The following is a 22163-nucleotide window of genomic DNA, read 5'->3' as shown; positions in this document are numbered from 1 at the left end:
GTGCTCTCTAGTCCAGGCTGTCACAGCCCAGCTTCCCTGTGCTCTCTAGTCCAGGCTGTCACAGCCCAGCTTCCCTGTGCTCTCTAGTCCAGGCTGTCACAGCCCAGCTTCCCTGTGCTCTCTAGTCCAGGCTGTCACAGCCCAGCTTCCCTGTGCTCTCTAGTCCAGGCTGTCACAGCCCAGCTTCCCTGTGCTCTCCTAGTCCAGGCTGTCACAGCCCAGCTTCCCTGTGCTCTCCTAGTCCAGGCTGTCACAGCCCAGCTTCCCTGTGCTCTCCTAGTCTAGGCTGTCACAGCCCAGCTTCCCTGTGCTCTCTAGTCCAGGCTGTCACAGCCCAGCTTCCCTGTGCTCTCCTAGTCCAGGCTGTCACAGCCCAGCTTCCCTGTGCTCTCCTAGTCTAGGCTGTCACAGCCCAGCTTCCCTGTGCTCTCTAGTCCAGGCTGTCACAGCCCAGCTTCCCTGTGCTCTCTAGTCCAGGCTGTCACAGACCAGTTTCCCTGTGCTCTCTAGTCCAGGCTGTCACAGCCCAGCTTCCTCAGATATATATTTATTTTAAATAAAAGGCTAACCAGAAATGCCGCTTCACTGGTGAGGAGTTGTGGTATTGTGTAGTATACTGTCATTTATTCATCTGTCTCTCTCTCGCCTCTCCTCCTCTACCAGGCTATAACAGCTCAGTGTACTGTTTTTCCTCTCTCCTCCTCTACCAGGCTATAACAGCTCAGTGCACTGTTATAGCCCTCTCCTCCTCTACCAGGCTATAACAGCTCAGTGTACTGTTATAGCCCTCTCCTCCTCTACCAGGCTATAACAGCTCAGTGCACTGTTATAGCCCTCTCCTCCTCTACCAGGCTATAACAGCTCAGTGTACTGTTTTTCCTCTCTCCTCCTCTACCAGGCTATAACAGCTCAGTGTACTGTTTTTCCTCTCTCCTCCTCTACCAGGCTATAACAGCTCAGTGTACTGTTGTAACCCTCTCCTCCTCTACCAGGCTATAACAGCTCAGTGTACTGTTGTAACCCTCTCCTCCTCTACCAGGCTATAACAGCTCAGTGTACTGTTTTTCCTCTCTCCTCCTCTACCAGGCTATAACAGCTCAGTGTACTGTTTTTCCTCTCTCCTCCTCTACCAGGCTATAACAGCTCAGTGTACTGTTGTAACCCTCTCCTCCTCTACCAGACTATAACAGCTCAGTGTACTGTTTTTCCTCTCTCTTCCTCTACCAGGCTATAACAGCTCAGTGTACTGTTTTTCCTCTCTCCTCTACCAGGCTATCATGGCCCAGCTGCCCCAGGAGCAGAAGGCTAAGATCGCTGAGCAGGTGGCCAGTTTCCAGGAAGAGAAGAGCAAGCTGGACGCCGAGGTGTCCAAGTGGGACGACTCCGGCAACGACATCATCGTCCTGGCCAAACAGATGTGTATGATCATGATGGAGATGACGGACTTCACCAGGTATGGGGTGGGGGGCAGAGGGGTGTGTTGGGGTGGGGGGGGCAGAGGGTGTGTTGGGGTGGGTGGGGGGGGGGGGGGGGCAGAGGGGTGTGTTGGGGTGGGTGGGGGGGGGGGCAGAGGGGTGTGTTGGGGTGGGTGGGTGGGGGGGGCAGAGGGGTGTGTTGGGGTGGGGGTGGGGGGGCAGAGGGGTGTGTTGGGGTGGGGGGGGGGCAGAGGAGTGTGTTGGGGTGGGGGGGCAGAGGGGTGCGTTGGGGTGGGGGGAGCAGAGGGGTGTGTTGGGGTGGGGGGGCAGAGGGGGGGGGGACAGGCCAGGGGTGTGTTGTTGGGGGGGCAGGCTCTCTAGCTCAGTGTTTCCCAACCCAGCTCCTCCAGTACCCCCAACAGTATTGGGGGTAGTATACATTTATATTGTAACCCCGGACAACCCCACTCATTCAGCTCGTCAACTAATCATCAGGCCCTCAATCAGTTGAATCAGGTCTGGTTATCCGGGGTTACAACAAGATGTTTACTGTTGGGAGTACTGGTGGGCTGGGGGTACTGGAGGAGCAGGGGGTACTGGAGGAGCAGGGTGGGCTGGGGGGTACTGGAGGAGCTGGGGGTACTGGAGGAGCTGGGGGTACTGGAGGAGGAGCGGGGTGGGCTGGGGGGGTCCTGGAGGAGCTGGGGGGTCCTGGAGGAGCTGGGGGTACTGGAGGAGCTGGGGGGTCCTGGAGGAGCAGGGTGGGCTGGGGGGTACTGGAGGGTACTGGAGGAGTAAGTTGGTATCTGTCTGGCCAGTCGAGGCCTGTAGTAAGTTGGTATCTGTCTGGCCAGTCGAGGTCTGTAGTAAGTTGGTATCTGTCTGGCCAGTCGAGGCCTGTAACTGGCCTGTAGTAAGTTGGTATCTATCTGGCCAGTCGAGGCCTGTAACTGGCCTGTAGTAAGTTGGTATCTGTCTGGTCAGTCGAGGCCTGTAACTGGCCTGTAGTAAGTTGGTATCTGTCTGGCCAGTCGAGGCCTGTAACTGGCCTGTAGTAAGTTGGTATCTGTCTGGCCAGTCGAGGCCTGTAACTGGCCTGTAGTAAGTTGGTATCTGTCTGGCCAGTCGAGGCCTGTAGTAAGTTGGTATCTGTCTGGCCAGTCGAGGCCTGTAGTAAGTTGGTATCTGTCTGGCCAGTCGAGGCCTGTAGTAAGTTGGTATCTGTCTGGCCAGTCGAGGCCTGTAGTAAGTTGGTATCTGTCTGGCCAGTCGAGGCCTGTAACTGGCCTGTAGTAAATGTGACAGATAGAGCCTAAGGTCTTGTCTGTTGCTCATCACCGGAGTGCCATGGCCAGCCATCTGCTCAGTAAAACATGTGTGTTGGGAGAATATATTTCTCTCTCTCTGTGTGTGTGTGTGTGTGTGTGTGTGTGTGTGTGTGTGTGTGTGTGTGTGTGTGTGTGTGTGTGTGTGTGTGTGTGTGTGTGTGTGTGTGTGTGTGTGTGTGTGTGTGTGTGTGTGTGTGTGTAGGTGTGTCGTCTTTTGCTTGCTGGAAGAGGTGTATCTGTGTGTGTGCGCACGTACATCTTCCTCTGTGAATTTAAAGTGACTCATTCAGGAGACATTGTGCCTGGAACCAAAGCAAACCTCTCGGTCTCTCTGCCTGCATGTTTCTCAATTTCCATCTCTTTAAAGGACTTGTCAATGAAATGTCTAGATTCTCCAGTCAGATCTCCCCTGGTGCTGGCGTCACTCTGTCAGCACAAGCCAAGGCATTGTCCTGAGCACAACACCATGATATTGAACATGAAAACACTTACTTTGCCTTCCTCTGTCAATCCAGCCCCCTTCTCCCTGCTTCCTCTGTCCATCCAGCCCCCTTCTCCCTGTTTCCTCTGTCAATCCAGCCCCCTTCTCCCTGCTTCCTCTGTCAATCCAGCCCCCTTCTCCCTGCTTCCTCTGTCCATCCAGCCCCCTTCTCCCTGCTTCCTCTGTCCATCCAGCCCCCTCCTCCCTGCTTCCTCTGTCCATCCAGCCCCCTTTTCCCTGCTTCCTCTGTCCATCCAGCCCCCTCCTCCCTGTTTCCTCTGTCCATCCAGCCCCCTCCTCCCTGCTTCCCCTGTCCATCCAGCCCCCTTCTCCCTCTGTCCATCCAGCCCCCTTCTCCCTCTGTCCATCCAGCCCCCTTCTCCCTCTGTCCATCCAGCCCCCTTCTCCCTGCTTCCTCTGTCCATCCAGCCCCCTTCTCCCTGCTTCCTCTGTCCATCCAGCCCCCTTCTCCCTGCTTCCTCTGTCCATCCAGCCCCTTCTCCCTGCTTCCTCTGTCCATCCAGCCCCCTCCTCCCTCCTTCCTTCATCCATCCAACCCTCTACTCCCTCCTTCCTCCATCCATCCAACCCTCTACTCCCTCCTTCCTCCATCCATCCAACCCTCTACCCCTTCCTCCATCCATCCAACCCTCTACCCCTTCCTCCATCCATCCAACCCTCTACCCAACCCTCTACCCCTTCCTCCATCCATCCAACCCTCTACCCCTTCCTCCATCCATCCAACCCTCTACCCCTTCCTCCATCCAGCCAACCCTCTACCCCTTCCTCCATCCATCCAACCCTCTACCCCTTCCTCCATCCATCCAACCCTCTACCCCTTCCTCCATCCATCCAACCCTCTACCCCTTCCTCCATCCATCCAACCCTCTACCCCTTCCTCCATCCATCCAACCCTCTACCCCTTCCTCCATCCATCCAACCCTCTACCCCTTCCTCCATCCATCCAACCCTCTACTCCCTCCCTCCTTCCTCTCCATCCATCCAACCCTCTCCTCCCTCCCTCCTTTCTCCATCCATCCAACCCTCTACTCCCTCCCTCCTTCCTCCATCCATCCAACCCTCTACTCCCTCCTTCCTCCATCCATCCAACCCTCTACTCCCTCCTTCCTCCATCCATCCAACCCTCTACCCCTTCCTCCATCCATCCAACCCTCTACCCCTTCCTCCATCCATCCAACCCTCTACCCCTTCCTCCATCCATCCAACCCTCTACCCCTTCCTCCATCCATCCAACCCTCTACCCCTTCCTCCATCCATCCAACCCTCTACCCCTTCCTCCATCCATCCAACCCTCTACCCCTTCCTCCATCCATCCAACCCTCTACCCCTTCCTCCATCCATCCAACCCTCTACTCCCTCCCTCCTTCCTCTATCCATCCAACCCTCCACTCCCTCCTTCCTCCATCCATCCAACCCTCTACCCCTTCCTCCATCCATCCAACCCTCTACCCAACCCTCTACCCCTTCCTCCATCCATCCAACCCTCTACCCCTTCCTCCATCCAGCCAACCCTCTACCCCTTCCTCCATCCATCCAACCCTCTACCCAACCCTCTACCCCTTCCTCCATCCATCCAACCCTCTACCCCTTCCTCCATCCATCCAACCCTCTACTCCTTCCTCCATCCATCCAACCCTCTACTCCCTCCCTCCTTCCTCCATCCATCCAACCCTCTACCCCTTCCCTCCTTCCTCCATCCATCCAACCCTCTACCCCTTCCTCCATCCATCCAACACTCTACTCCCTCCCTCCTTCCTCTCCATCCATCCAACCCTCTACTCCCTCCCTCCTTCCTCTCCATCCATCCAACCCTCTACTCCCTCCCTCCTTCCTCCATCCAACCCTCTACTCCCTCCTTCCTCCATCCATCCAACCCTCTACCCCTTCCTCCATCCATCCAACCCTCTACCCCTTCCTCCATCCATCCAACCCTCTACCCCTTCCTCCATCCATCCAACCCTCTACCCCTTCCTCCATCCATCCAACCCTCTACCCCTTCCTCCATCCATCCAACCCTCTACCCCTTCCTCCATCCATCCAACCCTCTACCCCTTCCTCCATCCATCCAACCCTCTACCCCTTCCTCCATCCATCCAACCCTCTACCCCTTCCTCCATCCATCCAACCCTCTACCCCTTCCTCCATCCATCCAACCCTCTACCCCTTCCTCCAACCCTCTACTCCCTCCCTCCTTCCTCTCCATCCATCCAACCCTCTCCTCCCTCCCTCCTTTCTCCATCCATCCAACCCTCTACTCCCTCCCTCCTTCCTCTATCCATCCAACCCTCCACTCCCTCCTTCCTCCATCCATCCAACCCTCTACCCCTTCCTCCATCCATCCAACCCTCTACCCAACCCTCTACCCCTTCCTCCATCCATCCAACCCTCTACCCCTTCCTCCATCCAGCCAACCCTCTACCCCTTCCTCCATCCATCCAACCCTCTACCCAACCCTCTACCCCTTCCTCCATCCATCCAACCCTCTACCCCTTCCTCCATCCATCCAACCCTCTACTCCTTCCTCCATCCATCCAACCCTCTACTCCCTCCCTCCTTCCTCCATCCATCCAACCCTCTACCCCTTCCCTCCTTCCTCCATCCATCCAACCCTCTACCCCTTCCTCCATCCATCCAACCTCTACTCCCTCCCTCCTTCCTCTCCATCCATCCAACCCTCTACTCCCTCCCTCCTTCCTCCATCCAACCCTCTACTCCCTCCTTCCTCCATCCATCCAACCCTCTACCCCTTCCTCCATCCATCCAACCCTCTACCCCTTCCTCCATCCATCCAACCCTCTACCCCTTCCTCCATCCATCCAACCCTCTACCCCTTCCTCCATCCATCCAACCCTCTACCCCTTCCTCCATCCATCCAACCCTCTACCCCTTCCTCCATCCATCCAACCCTCTACCCCTTCCTCCATCCATCCAACCCTCTACCCCTTCCTCCATCCATCCAACCCTCTACCCCTTCCTCCATCCATCCAACCCTCTACCCCTTCCTCCAACCCTCTACTCCCTCCCTCCTTCCTCTCCATCCATCCAACCCTCTCCTCCCTCCCTCCTTTCTCCATCCATCCAACCCTCTACTCCCTCCCTCCTTCCTCCATCCATCCAACCCTCTACTCCCTCCTTCCTCCATCCATCCAACCCTCTACTCCCTCCCTCCTTCCTCCATCCATCCAACCCTCTACTCCCTCCCTCCTTCCTCCATCCATCCAACCCTCTACTCCCTCCCTCCTTCCTCCATCCATCCAACCCTCTACCCCTTCCTCCATCCATCCAACCCTCTACCCCTTCCTCCATCCATCCAACCCTCTACCCCTTCCTCCATCCATCCAACCCTCTACCCCTTCCTCCATCCATCCAACCCTCTACCCCTTCCTCCATCCATCCAACCCTCTACCCCTTCCTCCATCCATCCAACCCTCTACCCCTTCCTCCATCCATCCAACCCTCTACCCCTTCCTCCATCCATCCAACCCTCTACCCCTTCCTCCATCCATCCAACCCTCTACTCCCTCCCTCCTTCCTCTCCATCCATCCAACCCTCTCCTCCCTCCCTCCTTTCTCCATCCATCCAACCCTCTACTCCCTCCCTCCTTCCTCCATCCATCCAACCCTCTACTCCCTCCCTCCTTCCTCCATCCATCCAACCCTCTACTCCCTCCCTCCTTCCTCCATCCATCCAACCCTCTACTCCCTCCTTCCTCCATCCATCCAACCCTCTACTCCCTCCTTCCTCCATCCATCCAACCCTCTACCCCTTCCTCCATCCATCCAACCCTCTACCCCTTCCTCCATCCATCCAACCCTCTACCCCTTCCTCCATCCATCCAACCCTCTACCCCTTCCTCCATCCATCCAACCCTCTACCCCTTCCTCCATCCATCCAACCCTCTACCCCTTCCTCCATCCATCCAACCCTCTACCCCTTCCTCCATCCATCCAACCCTCTACCCCTTCCTCCATCCATCCAACCCTCTACTCCCTCCCTCCATCCATCCAACCCTCTACTCCCTCCCTCCTTTCTCCATCCATCCAACCCTCTACTCCCTCCCTCCTTCCTCCATCCATCCAACCCTCTACTCCCTCCTTCCTCCATCCATCCAACCCTCTACTCCCTCCCTCCTTCCTCCATCCATCCAACCCTCTACTCCCTCCCTCCTTCCTCCATCCATCCAACCCTCTACTCCCTCCCTCCTTCCTCCATCCATCCAACCCTCTACTCCCTCCCTCCATCCATCCAACCCTCTACCCCTTCCTCCATCCATCCAACCCTCTACCCCTTCCTCCATCCATCCAACCCTCTACCCCTTCCTCCATCCATCCAACCCTCTACCCCTTCCTCCATCCATCCAACCCTCTACCCCTTCCTCCATCCATCCAACCCTCTACCCCTTCCTCCTTCCTCCATCCATCCAACCCTCTACTCCCTTCCCTCAGGTCAGGCTGCTGAGGCAAATGCCTAGAATCGTCCAGCTTCAATCAGCTTGAGTCTTTACCACTTCTGATCCGCGACCCCCTGAAGTATCAGGAGAACATCCTGCCGGACAGCGGTTTCCCCTCCCAGACCCATTGTGCTGCATGCTAATGTAATGGAAATACATGCAAATGAAGCGCTGTTCTCACTTCCCCGAGCCTGCTACGCTAGTCCTGCCATTAAAACACACATGCATATGTAGTGATTCAAAACACATCTGTTCTGATGGAGATGTTTAAGAAGTGGTATTAAAGGGTCTTCTTGAAGATGGAGATGACATTTTAACCATGTTAAGGGCTTGGCACAGTCTCTTTCTAGTCTTTACACAGTGGAAAGGGATAGAATTTGAACCAAACCCACCAATCAGATAGATCTGAGAAATTGTTGTCAGAATGAATCTCCACTCGTGTGTAAATATTTCCCGGACTAGGAAAGCGTGTGAGTGACTGAGGTCTCTGTGTAATGGTACCTAAAACTGTGACACCTGCAGCAGAGAGAGAGAGAGCTACTTTAGTCCACGCCCAAATTATTGACTCTCAACCTTGTCCTCGCCAGCAATGTTAAATCAGGAAATTGATTTGGGCCTTTTTTTCTAGTATGTCTGCCGTCCTAGCTCTCTCTACACAGCCTGTTACTGCCTGGTGGCGCCGCCCACCCTGTTGCATAAGGATAAGTAATCCCTCTCACCCCCCCTTTAAGATTTAGATGCACTATTGTAAAGTGACTGTTCCACTGGATGTCATAAGGTGAATGCACCAATTTGTAAGTCGCTCTGGATAAGAGCGTCTGCTAAATGACTTCTGTAGCTCAGTTGGTAGAGCATGGCGCTTGTAACGCCAGGGTAGTGGGTTCGATTCCCGGGACCACCCATACGTAGAATGTATGCACACATGACTGTAAGTCGCTTTGGATAAAAGCGTCTGCTAAATGGCATATATTATATTATTAAATGTAATGTTAAATGTTGCATATGGCTACATCCCCTTATATAGTGCACTACTCACCGTATGGCCCCTGTATAGTACACTACCAGCAGCTTGTAATGAGTAAGACATGTGTAGCCCGGATGCATGTGACAGATGTGACCCGATTCAGGAAACGAAGGCGTGTGTCGCAAGTCACGACTTCACAGGAGAGCCGTTTTGAACGTGAACAAATGTTTTTTAATCAAAATGCAGTTTTTTTGGGGGGGGGGGGGGGCAGAATGCTTTCTCGAACGTGAACTTTCATGTAATAACAAACCTGTATGCAGTTTATATATATCACTGAATAAGGAAGCAACCTGACTGGCCCAGTGTCTGAATGTGGAGGTGATGACTGGCCCAGTGTCTGAATATGGTGGTAGAGGTGATGACTGGCCCAGTGTCTAAATATGGAGGTAGAGGTGATGACTGGCCCAGTGTCTGAATGTGGTGGTAGAGGTGATGACTGGCCCAGTGTCTGAATGTGGTGGTGATGACTGGCCCAGTGTCTGAATATGGTGGTAGAGGTGATGACTGGCCCAGTGTCTGAATATGGTGGTGATGACTGGCCCAGTGTCTGAATGTGGAGGTGATGACTGGCCCAGTGTCTGAATGTGGAGGTGATGACTGGCCCAGTGTCTGAATGTGGAGGTGATGACTGGCCCAGTGTCTGAATGTGGAGGTGATGACTGGCCCAGTGTCTGAATGTGGAGGTGATGACTGGCCCAGTGTCTGAATGTGGTGGTAGAGGTGATGACTGGCCCAGTGTCTGAATGTGGAGGTGATGACTGGCCCAGTGTCTGAATGTGGAGGTGATGACTGGCCCAGTGTCTGAATGTGGAGGTGATGACTGGCCCAGTGTCTGAATATGGTGGTGATGACTGGCCCAGTGTCTGAATGTGGTGGTAGAGGTGATGACTGGCCCAGTGTCTGAATGTGGAGGTGATGACTGGCCCAGTGTCTGAATGTGGTGGTAGAGGTGATGACTGGCCCAGTGTCTGAATGTGGAGGTGATGACTGGCCCAGTGTCTGAATGTGGAGGTGATGACTGGCCCAGTGTCTGAATATGGTGGTGATGACTGGCCCAGTGTCTGAATGTGGAGGTGATGACTGGCCCAGTGTCTGAATGTGGAGGTGATGACTGGCCCAGTGTCTGAATATGGTGGTAGAGGTGATGACTGGCCCAGTGTCTGAATATGGAGGTGATGACTGGCCCAGTGTCTGAATATGGTGGTGATGACTGGCCCAGTGTCTGAATATGGTGGTGATGACTGGCCCAGTGTCTGAATGTGGAGGTGATGACTGGCCCAGTGTCTGAATGTGGTGGTAGAGGTGATGACTGGCCCAGTGTCTGAATGTGGAGGTGATGACTGGCCCAGTGTCTGAATATGGTGGTGATGACTGGCCCAGTGTCTGAATATGGTGGTAGAGGTGATGACTGGCCCAGTGTCTGAATATGGAGGTGATGACTGGCCCAGTGTCTGAATATGGTGGTGATGACTGGCCCAGTGTCTGAATATGGTGGTGATGACTGGCCCAGTGTCTGAATGTGGAGGTGATGACTGGCCCAGTGTCTGAATGTGGTGGTAGAGGTGATGACTGGCCCAGTGTCTGAATGTGGAGGTGATGACTGGCCCAGTGTCTGAATGTGGAGGTGATGACTGGCCCAGTGTCTGAATATGGTGGTGATGACTGGCCCAGTGTCTAAATGTGGAGGTGATGACTGGCCCAGTGTCTGAATATGGTGGTAGAGGTGATGACTGGCCCAGTGTCTGAATGTGGAGGTGATGACTGGCCCAGTGTCTGAATATGATGGTAGAGGTGATGACTGGCCCAGTGTCTGAATGTGGAGGTGATGACTGGCCCAGTGTCTGAATGTGGAGGTGATGACTGGCCCAGTGTCTGAATGTGGAGGTGATGACTGGCCCAGTGTCTGAATGTGGAGGTGATGACTGGCCCAGTGTCTGAATATGGAGGTGATGACTGGCCCAGTGTCTGAATATGGTGGTAGAGGTGATGACTGGCCCAGTGTCTGAATGTGGTGGTAGAGGTGATGACTGGCCCAGTGTCTGAACATCAGATGGGCTAACCTTAGTAACAACAGATGGGCTAACCTTAGTAACAACATCCGATGGGCTATCCTTAGTAACAACATCCGATGGGCTAACCTTAGTAACAACATCAGATGGGCTAACCTTAGTAACAACATCAGATGGGCTATCCTTAGTAACAACATCAGATGGGCTATCCTTAGTAACAACATCAGATGGGCTAACTGAATATGGTGGTGAGGTTAGTAATATGGTGGTGATGACTGGCCCATCAGATGTGGCTAACCTGAATGTGGAGGTAGTAACATCAGATGGGCTAACCTTAGTAACAACATCAGATGGGCTAACCTTAGTAACAACATCAGATGGGCTAACCTTAGTAACATCAGATGGGCTAACCTTAGTAACATCAGATGGGCTAACCTTAGTAACATCAGATGGGCTAACCTTAGTAACATCAGATGGGCTATCCTTAGTAACATCAGATGGGCTATCCTTAGTAACATCAGATGGGCTAACCTTAGTAACAACATCAGATGGGCTAACCTTAGTAACAACATCAGATTGGCTAACCTTAGTAACATCAGATGGGCTAACCTTAGTAACAACATCAGATGGGCTAACCTTAGTAACAACATCAGATGGGCTAACCTTAGTAACAACATCAGATGGGCTAACCTTAGTAACAACATCAGATGGGCTATCCTTAGTAACATCAGATGGGCTATCCTTAGTAACATCAGATGGGCTAACCTTAGTAACAACATCAGATGGGCTAACCTTAGTAACAACATCAGATGGGCTAACCTTAGTAACATCAGATGGGCTAACCTTAGTAACATCAGATGGGCTAACCTTAGTAACATCAGATGGGCTAACCTTAGTAACATCAGATGGGCTAACCTTAGTAACATCAGATGGGCTAACCTTAGTAACATCAGATGGGCTAACCTTAGTAACAACATCAGATGGGCTAACCTTAGTAACAACATCAGATGGGCTAACCTTAGTAACAACATCAGATGGGCTAACCTTAGTAACAACATCAGATGGGCTAACCTTAGTAACAACATCAGATGGGCTAACCTTAGTAACAACATCAGATGGGCTAACCTTAGTAACAACATCAGATGGGCTAACCTTAGTAACAACATCAGATGGGCTATCCTTAGTAACAACATCAGATGGGCTAACCTTAGTAACAACATCAGATGGGCTAACCTTAGTAACAACATCAGATGGGCTAACCTTAGTAACAACATCAGATGGGCTAACCTTAGTAACAACATCAGATGGGCTAACCTTAGTAACAACATCAGATGGGCTAACCTTAGTAACAACATCAGATGGGCTAACCTTAGTAACAACATCAGATGGGCTAACCTTAGTAACATCAGATGAGCTATCCTTAGTAACAACATCAGATGGGCTAACCTTAGTAACAACATCAGATGGGCTAACCTTAGTAACAACATCAGATGGGCTAACCTTAGTAACATCAGATGGGCTAACCTTAGTAACAACATCAGATGGGCTAACCTTAGTAACAACATCAGATGGGCTAACCTTAGTAACAACATCAGATGGGCTAACCTTAGTAACAACATCAGATGGGCTATCCTTAGTAACAACATCAGATGGGCTATCCTTAGTAACAACATCAGATGGGCTAACCTTAGTAACAACATCAGATGGGCTATCCTTAGTAACAACATCAGATGGGCTAACCTTAGTAACAACATCAGATGAGCTAACCTTAGTAACAACATCAGATGGGCTATCCTTAGTAACAACATCAGGTGGGCTAACCTTAGTAACAACATCAGATGGGCTATCCTTAGTAACAACATCAGATGGGCTAACCTTAGTAACAACATCAGATGGGCTAACCTTAGTAACAACATCAGATGGGCTAACCTTAGTAAACATCAGATGGGCTAACCTTAGTAACAACATCAGATGGGCTAACCTTAGTAACAACATCAGATGGGCTAACCTTAGTAACATCAGATGGGCTAACCTTAGTAACATCAGATGGGCTAACCTTAGTAACAACATCAGATGGGCTAACCTTAGTAACAACATCAGATGGGCTAACCTTAGTAACAACATCAGATGGGCTAACCTTAGTAACAACATCAGATGGGCTAACCTTAGTAACAACATCAGATGAGCTAACCTTAGTAACAACATCAGATGGGCTATCCTTAGTAACAACATCAGATGGGCTATCCTTAGTAACAACATCAGATGGGCTAACCTTAGTAACAACATCAGTTGAGCTAACCTTAGTAACAACATCAGATGGGCTAACCTTAGTAACAACATCAGATGGGCTAACCTTAGTAACAACATCAGATGGGCTAACCTTAGTAACAACATCAGATGGGCTAACCTTAGTAACAACAGATGGGCTAACCTTAGTAACAATCAGATGGGCTAACCTTAGTAACAACATCAGATGGGCTAACCTTAGTAACAACAGTTGAGCTAACCTTAGTAACAACATCAGTTGAGCTAACATTGCCGTTCCTCAAGTTACAAAGTGTTAGTTGCTTACTGGACCCTGGCAATCTGTGTGAAATGTTAACTAGCCAACAGAAACTCATGTTTTCCCTCTACAGTATGTGGTTATTTTTCAGAATGAGAGAATTAGGTGAAAATGAGGCATTGCCTGTTAAACAAGTGGATTCAGGGTTAAAGTGTAGCTGGAGCCGGGCCTGGTTTAAACTGGATGCTACTATAGAGGTGAAAGGAACACCACACACTTTCCCTCTCACTTCTTCAATACAGTGGATGAAAAGGGGGTATGCTGGGTTTTACTCTCTGCCTGAAAGAGATCATTTATGCCGACAAAGGGCATCACGCTCTGCTGGAACATTGTAGAACAGACGTCCACAGGCAGAACGTGTACAATGTAATGATGTGCAGTGCAGACCAAATATATTGCTTTTGGTGTGTGTGTGTGTGTGTGTGTGTGTGTGTGTACTGTGTACTGTGTACTGTGTACTGTGTACTGTGTGTGTGTGTGTGTGTGTGTGTGTGTGTGTGTGTGTGTGTGTGTGTGTGTGTGTGTGTGTGGTGTGTGTGTGTGTGTGTGTGTGTGTTAGTACATGTGTTACTCAGTGGATGTTATGTTTGCACACATGAAGCCTTGTGCACTTGATCGATGTCTACTATAGTGGCCACTATAACAGAGCAACAATAGAATGCCCGTTTGTTTCATTCCATTTCTACCTTAAGATGTTTGTTTTTTTGCCAAGTGCAAATATTTATATTTATATAAGAGTTCTATTATAAAGGCTGTCATGGTAACAATCATTCTATTATAAAGGTTGTTATGGTAACATGCGTTCTGTTGTAAAAGATGTCATGGTAACATGCCTTCTATTGTAACAGCTGTCACGGTAACAGGCATTCTATTGTAACAGCTGTCATGGTAACAGGCCTTCTATTGTAGCAGCTGTCATGGTAACATCATTCTATTGTAAAATCTGTCATGGTAACAGGCCTTCTGTTGTAACAGCTGTCACGGTAACAGGCCTTCTATTGTAACAGCTGTCATGGTAACAGGCCTTCTATTGTAACAGCTGTCACGGTAACAGGCCTTCTATTGTAACAGCTGTCACGGTAACAGGCCTTCTATTGTAACAGCTGTCATGGTAACAGGCCTTCTATTGTAACAGCTGTCATGGTAACAGGCCTTCTATTGTAACAGCTGTCATGGTAACAGGCCTTCTATTGTAACAGCTGTCATGGTAACAGGCATTCTATTGTAACAGCTGTCATGGTAACAGGCCTTCTATTGTAACAGCTGTCATGGCTAACTGCAATATGATTTTTTTGTGTCATTTGCAGTAGGGGGGGGGGGGGTTCTCTAACACTAAATATACATGTGTATTTGACAGTTAAGGGGGGGTGTAATATTATATTTAGTTGGTTTATAAATTGATGATGCTATATTTAGAAAAACATGTCATTTCAGGCCGTATTCATAGTTTTGTTGAATAGGAAATTCAGTAAATATAGTATTTAATTGTCATTTATACCTGAGATCATGTCCTCTAAAGTGAGTAGAAGTATCAGTAACCAGAAAGGTGAGATTGTAACCTTTCTTAAAGTACGCAGCATTACTAGTTGTTTATGGACTCTAATTATAAATAATTATTTTTGGGATTTATGTAGATGACGTTTTTGTAACATTTAGTTACATTTCCGTTACATTTAAGTGTTAACAGGCTGAACAGGCTAAAAGTTTGGGATCAATTTAAATTAACAGTCTGAACAGGCTAAAGGTTTGGGATCCATTTAAATCCAGCTTTAACAGGCTGAACAGGCTAAAGGTTTGGGATCAATTTAAATTAACAGTCTGAACAGGCTAAAGGTTTGGGATCAATTTAAATCCAGCTTTAACAGGCTGAACAGGCTAAAGGTTTGGGATCAATTTAAATTAACAGTCTGAACAGGCTAAAGGTTTGGGATCAATTTAAATCCAGCTTTAACAGGCTGAACAGGCTAAAGGTTTGAGATCAATTTAAATCCAGCTTTAACAGGCTGAACAGGCTAAAGGTTTGGGATCAATTTAAATCCAGCTTTAACAGGCTGAACAGGCTAAAGGTTTGAGATCAATTTAAATCCAGCTTTAACAGGCTGAACAGGCTAAAGGTTTGAGATCAATTTAAATCCAGCTTTAACAGGCTGAACAGGCTAAAGGTTTGGGATCAATTTAAATCCAGCTTTAACAGGCTGAACAGGCTAAAGGTTTGAGATCAATTTAAATCCAGGCACTAGTCATTAGAGGAATCTGTGTCCCGGGTGGTGCCCTTTGTCCTAGTGCACTACTTTTGGGTCCTGGTCAAATGTAGTGTACGATATGTAGTGTGCTATATGTAGTGTGCGATATGTAGTGTACGATATGTAGTGTACGATATGTAGTGTGCGATATGTAGTGTGCGATATGTAGTGTGCGATATGTAGTGTGCGATATGTAGTGTGCGATATGTAGTGTGCGATATGTAGTGTGCGATATGTAGTGTGCGATATGTAGTGTGCGATATGTAGTGTGCGATATGTAGTGTGCGATATGTAGTGTGCGATATGTAGTGTGCGATATGTAGTGTGCGATATGTAGTGTGCGATATGTAGTGTGCGATATGTAGTGTGCGATATGTAGTGTGCGATATGTAGTGTGCGATATGTAGTGTGCGATATGTAGTGTGCGATATGTAGTGTGCGATATGTAGTGTGCGATATGTAGTGTGCGATATGTCGTGTGCGATATGTCGTGTGCGATATGTCGTGTGCGATATGTCGTGTGCGATATGTCGTGTGCGATATGTAGTGTGCGATATAGGGCAAAGTTTTCCATATGATGTGCTGTGTGTATACCATAACACACATCCCCATATCCATACCATCGGTCAGAGAGAGAGAACATATACATTCTTCAGAAACAGACTGCATGATGAGATGCTGCTGAATATTAGATGAGAGTGGATGGACTGTATCGTGTGTGTGTGTGTGTGTGTGTGTGTGTGTGTGTGTGTGTGTGTGTGTGTGTGTGTGTGTGTGTGTGTGTGTGTGTGTGTGTGTGTGTGTGTGTGTGTATCATGTGTTCCCACGGGTAGAGGTCTGTTTAAGAGGTGTGTATGGATGTAGTCAGTGTATGAAAGGTGTGTGTGTACTGTGTATGAACAGCAGGTTGATGTGGATCTTGTCTTCCCAGGGGTAGAGGCCTGTTGAAGAGGTGTGTGTGTGTGAACAGCAGACTGATGTGTGTGTGTCCTGTCTTCCCAGGGGTAGAGGTCTGTTGAAGAGGTGTGTGTGTGTGAACAGCAGACTGATGTGTGTGTGTGTTCTGTGTTCCCAGGGGTAAAGGTCCGTTGAAGAATACCTCTGATGTCATCAGTGCTGCGAAGAAGATTGCTGAGGCTGGATCCAGAATGGATAAACTGGGACGCACCATTGCAGACCAGGTAGATTACGCTGTTCCATATCTCACCATCTAGCATTTCCCCTTTATCCTTCCCTACCTCCTCCTCTCTCCCTCTTCATCCCTCTCTTCATCCCTCTCTCCCTCTTCATCCCTCTCTTCATCCCTCTCTCCCTCTTCATCCCTCTCTTCATCCCTCTCTCCCTCTTCATCCCTCCCTCTTCCTCCCTCCCTTTTCATCCCTCTTCCTCCCTCCCTCTCTCCCTCTTCATCCCTCCCTCTTCCTCCCTCCCTTTTCATCCCTCTTCCTCTCTCCCTCCCTCTCTCCCTCTTCATCCCTCTCTCCCTCTTCATCCCTCTCTCCCTCTTCATCCCTCTCTCCCTCTTCATCCCTCTCTCCCTCTTCATCCCTCTCTCCCTCTTCATCCCTCTCTCCCTCTTCATCCCTCTCTCCCTCTTCATCCCTCTCTCCCTCTTCATCCCTCTTCCTCCATCCCTCTTCCTCCAACCCTCTTCCTCTCTCCCTCTCTCCCTCCTTCTCTCCCTCTTCATCCCTCTCTTCCTCCCTCTCCCTCTTCCTCCCTCTCTCCCTCTTCCTCCCTCTCTCCCTCTTCCTCCTCTCTCTCCCTCCCTCTTCTTCCTCCCTCTCTCTCCCTCCCTCCCTCTTCCTCCCTCCTCTAGTCTGTTTCTCTCGCTATCTCTCTTTCAATCCCTGTCTTGCTTCTCTGCCCCATCCCCCATACTCTCTATCCCCCTCTCCTCTATCCCCCTACTTTCTATCCCCCTCTCCTCTATCCCCCTCTCCTCTATCCCCCTCTCCTCTATCCCCCTCTCCTCTATCCCCCTCTCCTCTATCCCCCTCTCCTCTATCCCCCTCTCCTCTATCCCCCTCTCCTCTATCCCCCTCTCCTCTATCTTCCTCTCCTCTATCTTCCTCTCCTCTATCTTCCTCTCCTCTATCTTCCTCTCCTCTATCTTCCTCTCCTCTATCTTCCTCTCCTCTATCCCCTTCTCCTCTATCCCCTTCTCCTCTATCCCCTCTCCTCTATCCCCCTCTCCTCTATCTTCCTCTCCTCTATCCCCCTCTCCTCTATCCCCCTCTCCTCTATCCCCCTCTCCTCTATCCCCCTCTCCTCTATCCCCCTCTCCTCTCTATCCCCCTCTCCTCTCTATCCCCCTCTCCTCTCTATCCCCCTCTCCTCTCTATCCCCCTCTCCTCTCTATCCCCCTCTCCTCTCTATCCCCCTCTCCTCTATATATCCCCCTCTCCTCTATATATCCCCCTCTCCTCTATATATCCCCCTCTCCTCTATATATCCCCTCTCCTCTATATATCCCCCTCTCCTCTATATATCCCCCTCTCCTCTATATATCCCCCTCTCCTCTATATATCCCCCTCTCCTCTATATATCCCCCTCTCCTCTATATATCCCCCTCTCCTCTATATATCCCCCTCTCCTCTATATATCCCCCTCTCCTCTATATATCCCCCTCTCCTCTATATATCCCCCTCTCCTCTATATATCCCCCTCTCCTCTATATATCCCCCTCTCCTCTATATATCCCCCTCTCCTCTATATATCCCCCTCTCCTCTATATATCCCCCTCTCCTCTATATCCCCCTCTCCTCTATATCCCCCTCTCCTCTATATCCCCCCATCCCAGACATGAAAACACATGTCTACCTCTGTCAGGGATTCATATTTTACAAATGTTCCCGAGAATATAATACTTTTCCCACAAAAACAGGAAGTGTCATTATAAATCATTTAAATGTCTGGATTTGATTATAACTTTGATTAGCATGAACATTCAAACCTGATGCTACTTGAGCCTGACAGATGATAGATTATAGGCTACAGATGATAGATTATAGGCTACAGATGATAGATTATAGGCTACCGATGATAGATTATAGGCTACAGATGATAGATTATAGGCTACAGATGATAGATTATAGGCTACAGATGAGAGATTATAGGCTACAGATGATAGATTATAGGCTACAGATGATAGATTATAGGCTACAGATGATAGATTATAGGCTACAGATGATAGATTATAGGCTACAGATGATAGATTATAGGCTACAGATGATAGATTATAGGCTACAGATGATAGATTATAGGCTACAGATGATAGATTATAGGCTACAGATGATAGAGGCTACAGATGATAGATTATAGGCTACAGATGATAGATTATAGGCTACAGATGATAGATTATAGGCTACAGATGATAGATTATAGGCTACAGATGATAGATTATAGGCTACAGATGATAGATTATAGGCTACAGATGATAGATTATAGGCTACAGATGATGATTATACAGATGATAGATTATAGGCTACAGATGATAGATTATAGGCTACAGATGATAGATTATAGGCTACAGATGATAGATTATAGGCTACAGATGATAGATTATAGGCTACAGATGATAGATTATAGGCTACAGATGATAGATTATAGGCTACAGATGATAGATTATAGGCTACAGATGATAGATTATAGGCTACAGATGATAGATTATAGGCTACAGATGATAGATTATAGGCTACAGATGATAGATTATAGGCTACAGATGATAGATTATAGGCTACAGATGATAGATTATAGGCTACAGATGATAGATTATTACAGATGATAGATTATAGGCTACAGATGATAGATTATAGGCTACAGATGATAGATTTAGGCTACAGATGATAGATTATAGGCTACAGATGATAGATTATAGGCTACAGATGATAGATTATAGGCTACAGATGATAGATTATAGGCTACAGATGATAGATTATAGGCTACAGATGATAGATTATAGGCTACAGATGATAGATTATAGGCTACAGATGATAGATTATAGGCTACAGATAGATATTATAGGCTACAGATGATAGATTATAGGCTACAGATGATAGATTATAGGCTACAGATGATAGATTATAGGCTACAGATGATAGATTATAGGCTACAGATGATAGATTATAGGCTACAGATGATAGATTATAGGCTACAGATGATAGATTATAGGCTACAGATGATAGATTATAGGCTACAGATGATAGATTATAGGCTACAGATGATAGATTATAGGCTACAGATGATAGATTATAGGCTACAGATGATAGATTATAGGCTACAGATGATAGATTATAGGCTACAGATGATAGATTATAGGCTACAGATGATAGATTATAGGCTACAGATGATAGATTATAGGCTACAGATGATAGATTATAGGCTACAGATGATAGATTATAGGCTACAGATGATAGATTATAGGCTACAGATGATAGATTATAGGCTACAGATGATAGATTATAGGCTACAGATGATAGATTATAGGCTACAGATGATAGATTATAGGCTACCGATGATAGATTATAGGCTACAGATGATAGATTATAGGCTACAGATGATAGATTATAGGCTACAGATGATAGATTATAGGCTACAGATGATAGATTATAGGCTACAGATGATAGATTATAGGCTACAGATGATAGATTATAGGCTACAGATGATAGATTATAGGCTACAGATGATAGATTATAGGCTACAGATGATAGATTATAGGCTACAGATGATAGATTATAGGCTACAGATGATAGATTATAGGCTACAGATGATAGATTATAGGCTACAGATGAGAGATTATAGGCTACAGATGATAGATTATAGGCTACAGATGATAGATTATAGGCTACAGATGATAGATTATAGGCTACAGATGATAGATTATAGGCTACAGATGATAGATTATAGGCTACAGATGATAGATTATAGGCTACAGATGATAGATTATAGGCTACAGATGATAGATTATAGGCTACAGATGATAGATTATAGGCTACAGATGATAGATTATAGGCTACAGATGATAGATTATAGGCTACAGATGAGAGATTATAGGCTACAGATGATAGATTATAGGCTACAGATGAGAGATTATAGGCTACAGATGAGAGATTATAGGCTACAGATGATAGATTATAGGCTACAGATGATAGATTATAGGCTACAGATGAGAGATTATAGGCTACAGATGAGAGATTATAGGCTACAGATGATAGATTATAGGCTACAGATGAGAGATTATAGGCTACAGATGAGAGATTATAGGCTACAGATGAGAGATTATAGGCTACAGATGATAGATTATAGGCTACAGATGATAGATTATAGGCTACAGATGAGAGATTATAGGCTACAGATGAGAGATTATAGGCTACCGCACATCAGGAAAAATCACGAAGGGCCATAATGTATGCTCTCCTGGGTAAATAAATGAAATTTAGCGTCAGTAATCTGTTGGAGTGTGGGCTGTACGGTATTATGTGGACTGGGATAGGGCGCCTTGTTCAAACCAGGACGCTGGGAGACGACACGCAATGCTGGACATGTGGCCTGCAAAGTTACAATTGATAGGCGAGTAAATTTGATTTAAATGTTGAAATATAATAGGGTCTATTTTACCTTTCTTTATTTATAATTAGTAGTATGGCGCATTACCTTGTTGATAATATGTCCCCCTAATGCTGTGCGATGTGACGTTCCTATTACCACCTCATTCTCTCTCCTTCCTTCCTTCCTCTCAACAGTTTAATGAAATGCGTTCCGTTGTCCTTTTCTTTGTATTGACCTGCATGAATCATATAGGACTGGAGTAAAATGCAGATGGCCATTTTGCTTCTCTTCACAAACATTGGAATGGTTATGGGTCTGAATGAATAATCGGTTTGGAGGGGGGAGCCCTGTTGCCTGGGCAACACAGGGGAGACCGGGGGGGGGCAACACAGCCTGGGCAACACAGGGCCTCCATACACCTTGCCCCTGAGACCGGGGGGGGGGGGGCAACACAGGGCCTCCATACACCTTGCCCCTGCTTGTTGTGCTGTGTAGATACAACACGGGGAGGTTAAGCAGTTATCTGTTTATCAAGCCCTTTCTCAGTTGGCGTCGAGATGAGCGCCAGCCCCTTCCACAGTGGAGATGAGCGCCAGCCCCTTCCACAGTGGAGATGAGCGCCAGCCCCTTCCACAGTGGAGATGAGCGCCGGCCCCTTCCACAGTGGAGATGAGCGCCGGCCCCTTCCACAGTGGAGATGAGCGCCGGCCCCTTCCACAGTGGAGGTGAGGTCCGGCCCCTTCCACAGTGGAGGTGAGGTCCGGCCCCTTCCACAGTGGAGGTGAGGTCCGGCCCCTTCCACAGTGGAGGTGAGGTCCGGCCCCTTCCACAGTGGAGGTGAGGTCCGGCCCCTTCCACAGTGGAGGTGAGGTCCGGCCCCTTCCACAGTGGAGATGAGCGCCGGCCCCTTCCACAGTGGAGGTGAGGTCCGGCCCCTTCCACAGTGGAGGTGAGGTCCGGCCCCTTCCACAGTGGAGATGAGGTCCGGCCCCTTCCACAGTGGAGGTGAGGTCCGGCCCCTTCCACAGTGGAGGTGAGGTCCGGCCCCTTCCACAGTGGAGGTGAGGTCCGGCCCCTT

General features: G+C 48.6%; 1 protein-coding gene across 1 annotated transcript in view; it reads left to right on the top strand.

Moving 5' to 3' along the window:
• The window catches only part of LOC123993760 (catenin alpha-1-like), a 263702-nt gene that overhangs the window by 189776 nt on the left and 51763 nt on the right, over nt 1-22163 (top strand). The window contains 2 exon segments of the mRNA XM_046296236.1: nt 1272-1453; nt 16611-16716. Of these exon segments, the coding sequence (XP_046152192.1) occupies nt 1272-1453; nt 16611-16716 (288 nt within the window).

The sequence above is a fragment of the Oncorhynchus gorbuscha genome, linkage group LG13 (genome assembly GCF_021184085.1).
Source record: "Oncorhynchus gorbuscha isolate QuinsamMale2020 ecotype Even-year linkage group LG13, OgorEven_v1.0, whole genome shotgun sequence".
In the NCBI taxonomy this organism is placed as follows: domain Eukaryota; kingdom Metazoa; phylum Chordata; class Actinopteri; order Salmoniformes; family Salmonidae; genus Oncorhynchus; species Oncorhynchus gorbuscha.
This window is presented reverse-complemented; position numbering and strand designations above follow the sequence as displayed.